Here is a 6,572-nt window from a genome sequence, read left to right on the forward strand (position 1 = left end):
GCAATTTCAGCAATTTGGTTGCTAGGGTCCAAATTACTTTAGCAACCATGCACAGAGACTGGAATACGAATAGGAGAGGGTCTGAATAGAAAGATGAGTAATACAAATACAAGTTAGAACAATAAACATGTACCCTTACAGATCATTTGAATTTTAGTTGGGTTCAGTGACCCCTATCTTAAAGCTGGAAAGAGTCAGAAGAAGCCAAATAATTCAAAAACTATACCAAATAAAAAACAAAAGACAACTGAGAAGTTGCCTGGAATTAGCCATACTAAAAGTTAACTTAAAGGTGAACCACCCCTTTAACGGACTCCTAAACCACTGAAGTAAGTGTGTTTAATCTGATGTCCATATTTACAGTAATTTTTTCCAGCTGATCATTAAACCATTTGTTGTTAAGGAGGGTTGATTTTTTTTATGAATGATCAAGATGTGTTATTTCATTGGTCTGACATGGCATATTAGCAAACATTTAGAGAACTCAGAATTTACCTTTTTGTCTCCATGAAGTTCCCCCTAGAAAAAATATTATTGTCATAAACAATACCTAGAATGTCACCTATCGTTCCTGGTTCAGTTTTTCCACTTTAACTTGTTTTGTGCATGTTTTATTTTTTTGTAACTGCAAACTACCTTTCTTTACAGTGCCTTATTATGCAAATCTCTGTAAATCAATCTAATGGCTAATGCAGATCCCTACAAAATGTAAGAGTTACTTGTACACTGTACAAGACTGTATTGCTTGATTCTGAATACTTTTAAGGCCTCTGATCAGCAGCAAAATCTCAGTACAAATGCTTGATGTATATTTTACATTGTCTTTCTTGAGTGCATGTTCTAATAAATTAGCATGTTTAACTAAGAATGACTTTTTGAACATGTTAAAAGGTTCAATGGTACCCTATGAGCAGTTAGTATTGCTTATTTTATCCTTACAATCCAAAATGGCAAATTCTTTGATAGACATATCATGATATTTACTACCTGCAGCCACATTTTGCAACTTTCATCCCTTCATACTTATATTTCATTGTTGGTACTCCTTTATCATCTATATAGAAGATAGATATAGGTTCCAATTGAGTGGGCACACAACAGGCCTTTTTTGTGACTTTTGGGTTTTTGAAGTGCATCAGTGTCTGAATAATAGCATGCTTTGTAGGTGTTAGGTTATCAGTAAGAGGATAATAGCACTCTCCTTTGCATTCATAAGCATCATATTCCGTTGGAGAAATTATCCAGGAATCCCAGCCAATGTCCTTGAAATTCACTTTTAAGGACGATTTCCTGCAATAGTTACTTGCTTGACTTCGCTTGAGCCTCATCTTACCCATACCCAGTCCAGTATTCCTTTTTTTACGGTCAACGTTTGCATGTTTCACAGTGTGGTTTTTTGAAATAATTTGTGTGCTAATATTCTCCTCATGAAAAATCATTTCCTTTCTTTCCAATCGTGTCTTCTGCAGCTTACTCCACTTGTCATTAGAAAAAACAAGAAGCATTGGTGGATAGCGGCTGTTTATGTTGACACCTGTATCTTGCAATCTAAGATGGATATTCAGAGGTGTATCTGAGGCAAGAAAAATCTCCAGCTTATTCTGCATGCTACTTGATGCAATCCATCTTTTGACTGCCCTGGTAACATTAATTGACTGCCAGCCACTCTTCTCAATCTTTTTTGATTCTATTAATGATTTATCAGTGTACCTGAAATTTTCAAAGTGCTCTGCATGAAGGACATCATATACCATCAAGTGTCCATGATACCTTTTCCATAGAGATACATAAATTTTGAGCTCTGCTTCTGTCAGCACCTCATGCTGTGGTATGGAAACATTAAATAATACAATGTGGCTCTGGAATGTGTCTTCCAAGGCAGATGATGACAGAATGTCTACATGTGAAAAAAGCAAATTATAACATTTATTATTGCAAAAATGCACTCTAGTAATAAACATCAAGAGCAGTAAGTGGTTTCAATTGGATAGTTATATGTATGTATTTATATCATTTGCTCTCAAAGGAACGTCTATCCTGTAAGCTTGCACTATTTGCTATCTACACCCTTGCTAAAATTCACACACCCCTTTCCCCAGTTTGTTACGTTTCTTGTGTTTCAGTGCCTAGAGGTTAGGTAGGATTTACTCAGGCAAAAGGCTGAACTTTTGGCAGAAGTTTGTCTTTTTTAACCTCAACTGTTGACTAAAAGTACACTCAAAGCTTTCTGTAGCTGTTCAGTGCTGTTTTATGTCTGAATTATTAGTATTAATGCTTACACTTTGGGGGCAGATTTATCAAGGGTCGAAGTGAATTCGAGGGAATTTTCGAAGTAAAAAATTTTTAAATTTGAAGTAATTTTTTGGAAACTTAGACCATCGAATAGGATACTATGACTTAAAATTTACGATCAAAGGATTTTATTTGCTCTGTCTCATTATATATACTTTGAAAAATTTAGAATCACCGAAGGAAGTGTGAACGATGAATTTCTTATGGGCCTCTGGTAGCCGGTTAGGAGAACCATGTGCAAAACATAAAGATCTGTTTCTCAGGGTAAAATTACACTTTTAGAATGAATACAGTAGTCAGTTACCAACAAGCAATATATATTGCTTTTAATAACTGAAGATCAAATTGGATTAACATAGTCCCACAAGGTATTGCAACTGAAATTTCCAAAATGGTTTCTTTTAAAGGAATAGTAACACCAAAAACTGAAACTGTATCAAAGTAATTAAAATATAATGTACTGCACTGGTAAGAACTGTGCGTTTGCTTCAGAAAGACTACTATAGTTTATATAAACAAGCTACTGTGTAGCCATGGGACAGCGATTCAAGCTGGAAAAAAGGAGAAAAGGCACAGGTTATACAGCACATAACAGATAAACCCTGTCCAATATCTGTTATGTGCTATGTAACCTGTGCCTTTTTTCCAGCTTGAATTGCTGCCCCGTGGCTACACAGCATATAAATTATAGTAGTCTTTCTGAAGCAAACACACAGTTTTACTAGTGCATGCTAACAGTATATTATTTGTGAATTATTTAAAATGCTTTCATTTTTTTGTGTTACTGTTCCTTTAATGTAACAGATAGATTCTGGCACTCCTGTCACTGAAACACCTAGCTCCACTGCTCTGCATCTCGAAGCCTGTCACCATAGCACTGCATCTTGCACACTAGCACCAATGCAATGAGGGAAATGTTTGGAAATTGTGCTCCAACAACATCTTGTGAGACAGGTTTCTTATGAAATGAAAGGTTGGGAATTGCTTTTATTTCCAAAACAAGGCAACTAACACAGTCTGGATCCCAGACTTTATTTTATATCTCTATTTAAGCAGTCTGTTGCGAGACAATACATTTTTAAACACTGTTTTTTGCAAAGGACATTTTGAATGATAATGTAACGCAGATTATGAAGCATCTTTACAGCTACATTTTGTAAGATAAAAAATAAATAAAAAAAAGGACAGGATTTGTTTCAGACAACAATTATGTTTGCACATACTAAGGGGTATATTTATCATAGAGTGACATTAGAGATCACCACAGTCCTCTAGAGTGAAATTCTGCCACTCTCCATTCATTTCTATTGGATTTTTAAAGGCGTTTTTATCAAAGGATGAACTTTAACTTTCACCCATTCATAAATACTCTTTTGAAAATCCCATAGAAACGAATCGAGAGTGGCGGAATTTCACTCTCACTAGGCAGTCACCACTCACCTGTGGTGATCTCTAACTTCACTATTTGATAAATATGCTCCTAAGTCTTTTTACCAAAATGCAATATGGGGAATGATGATCAAGTAAGATTTCTTTGTTGTGTAACCCGTGCCTTAAGCTCAGTGACTGAATGAAGGCAGTAATGAAACTGCTTCTGAAAACATTAAGTTATAAGAGAAAAATGAAACAACTGGAAGCAACTTCACAGTATAAAACTATGGTTACTAAGATACTCCTTCTGAGAATCAAGGCATCCATGAAGTCTTTTTTAAGCATAGCCTTGGCATTTGAGGGTTGCACAAACAAACACAAAAAACATGTGTTGTAAAAGCTGTACACTGATTAAAACAGGTTCAAAGACTTTGGATCGACCAAAGATCACTCCTATACACATTCAGATTACTCTTACCTTCAGCACTAAAACTCCGGATAATGTCTGAGACAGGCTTCAATGTTTTATCCTCTGCAAGTCGTTCATAAAGTTCAATCATGAACCGAGGAGGGGTTTTCTTCATTTTGTCCTGAGAAGGAACATCAGATAAATTTAATCCCCATAGAAACTCCTTCTTCATGTTCTCAATAAAGGAGCTCATGATCTCTTCTAGTCCTTCTTCATACTGTCTGCGATGGTCCCTGAGTGTCCAGCCATGGAGAGGTTTGTTTGTTATAGTCTCAAAAAGAATGACACTTATTGAAAGAAATACTGGAAGTGTTACAAACTTCATGTTTGTGGATGGACTTTACTGACACAGTTAGGATTCAATAAGATTCCTTGGGCATCATGGATAGAATTTACTGCAGCAGTCAACTAAACACTATCTATCAACTAAACCACTTGCCTGTCATTTAACAACCGGACATCACTTCTCCTTATCTCTAAGCTTGGATAGTAGTGTGTCAGTTTGACTTAATTAATTTCCTTTGTTGATGTAAAATCTATCACAAGCTAACATTATTGCAAGACCTTAAATACTACACTGAAGGGGTCACATTGTAATTATGAAATTTGTGTCCTCTGAGAAATTTGGATGCAGATCAAGGGCTCTTAGAAAAGATTTTTAGTCTTGTAGAAAAATATGCAGTGCATTTTAGTGTCACTGTGTAATTTACTATACACTGGTACAGGCACAAGTCTCAAAAGCACTTTCAACTTTGCATGTATTAAAACTATAATAAGAGATTATGTGGCTGTACTGGAACAGCACCACCATATCTCTAAAAGGCATTACAGCAATGTTTCAGATCTGTAAGGGGGCCCGAAGGCGCAGTAATAGTGTAGACCAAAGAGGAGACCAAACCAAGTTCGAGGTACAAGAGGGTTTATCAAAAAGAATCGTCAAGGTACAGGCAAATAGATCAGACCAGGCAGCAGACAACAGGAATCGTAATAACAGGCAAGAGTCGGTACACAAGAATCAAGAGCAATATATATCACACCCAGGAACAGACGAACAGGAACCTATAGTTGGGCAGGGACTGGAAGGGGAGAGAGGTTTAAGTAGTCTCTGAGTTTGGCGCCAAAGTTGACGCACTGGCGTCAGACGCTGACGTGCTTGCGTCAAACGCAGACGCCAGCGTCCCCACGCTGACGTCCTGACGCCGGCGCCCATTCTGACGCCGGCGTCCATTCCGTCGCCGGCGGCCAATCCGGGAGCAGGAAGACGATGACACCATGGAGCTGCGCCCATCAGGAACCATGCGGTGAGGCAGGAGGTCGCCATCTTGGACACCATCTTTGGAAGGTGAGTTAGAATCCATTACAGTACCCCCCTCCTTAGGGGGGGCCCCAGGACCACCGAGACTAGGAGAAGAAGGGAAAAGTCTATGGAACTTACGGACCAAGGCAGGCGCATGGACGTCCGAGTTCCTCACCCAGGAGCACTCCTCCGGACCGAACCCTTTCCACTCGATGAGATACTGAAGAGTACCCCTGGAAAAACGAGAGTCCAAAATCCTCTTGACTTCGAATTCCTGGTGACCATCAACCAAGACAGGAGCTGGGGAAGAAGAAGAAGGACAAGACACAGCAGGCTTAAGTAACGAGACATGAAAGACATTTGGAATCCGCATCTCCGGAGGAAGTTGAAGGCGGACCGCCACAGGGTTGATGACTTCGACAACAGGATAAGGACCGATGAACTTAGGACCAAGTTTGGGAGTGGGAATTTTCAGACGAATATTACGAGTAGAAAGAAAAACTTTGTCACCAGGAGTATATGGAGGGGCAGGAACTCTTCTCTTATCGGCAAACCTCTTCTGAGCCAGGGAACTCTTCTCCAAATTAGTGGCAGTGGCCTCCCAGATAGCCAACATGTGAGCAGCTTGGTCGTTGGCCGCAGGAACGTTGGTGAGAAGAAGATCTTGAGGAAAGGCCAACGGATTCCGACCATAAACACAGAAGAAGGGAGACTTTAGGGAAGACGAATGCAGCGCATTATTGTGAGCGAACTCAGCCCAAGGAAGAAGATCTGACCAATCGTCCTGGCACAGAGACACATGACAGCGCAGAAACTGCTCCAGAGCCTGGTTGACCCGTTCAGCGGCACCATTGGATTGTGGGTGGTAAGCAGAGGAAAATTGGAGAGAAATATTAAGGGCCTTGCATAGCGACCTCCAGAACTTGGATATGAATTGAGAACCCCGATCAGAAACAATCTCAGCAGGAAAACCATGAAGACGAAAAATATGTTTAATAAAAAGTTCAGAAAGTTCAGAGGCAGAAGGCAATTTCCGAAGAGGAGTAAAATGAGCCATTTTACTAAATCTGTCGATCACCACCCAGATCACAGTGTGGCCGGAGGATAAGGGCAGATCGACAATGAAATCCATTGCCACATGAG

General features: G+C 39.3%; 1 protein-coding gene across 1 annotated transcript; it reads right to left on the reverse strand.

Annotated features, from left to right (window-relative positions):
• Positions 1-209: 209 nt before the first annotated feature.
• gdf2.L (growth differentiation factor 2 L homeolog) lies at positions 210-4,552 on the reverse strand. The gene is made up of 2 exons (XM_018226684.2): positions 4,142-4,552; positions 210-1,897 (listed from the first exon to the last, which is right to left on the reverse strand). Exons 1-2 carry the CDS (start codon positions 4,455-4,457, stop codon positions 984-986), a joined length of 1,230 nt encoding a protein of 409 aa, XP_018082173.1. The 5' UTR covers positions 4,458-4,552; the 3' UTR covers positions 210-983.
• Between the last annotated feature and the right edge of the window lie 2,020 nt (positions 4,553-6,572).

The sequence above is a fragment of the Xenopus laevis genome, chromosome 7L, assembly GCF_017654675.1.
Source record: "Xenopus laevis strain J_2021 chromosome 7L, Xenopus_laevis_v10.1, whole genome shotgun sequence".
Lineage (NCBI taxonomy): Eukaryota > Metazoa > Chordata > Amphibia > Anura > Pipidae > Xenopus > Xenopus laevis.

Bases quoted from the DNA above. Each gene is read 5' to 3' on its own strand.
- gdf2.L (XM_018226684.2), bottom strand. From the start codon at position 4,457: ATGAAGTTTGTAACACTTCCAGTATTTCTTTCAATAAGTGTCATTCTT. The intron at 1,898-4,141 runs GTAAGAGTAATC...TTTCACATGTAG, and splicing joins CCGGAGTTTTAGTGCTGAAG to ACATTCTGTCATCATCTGCC.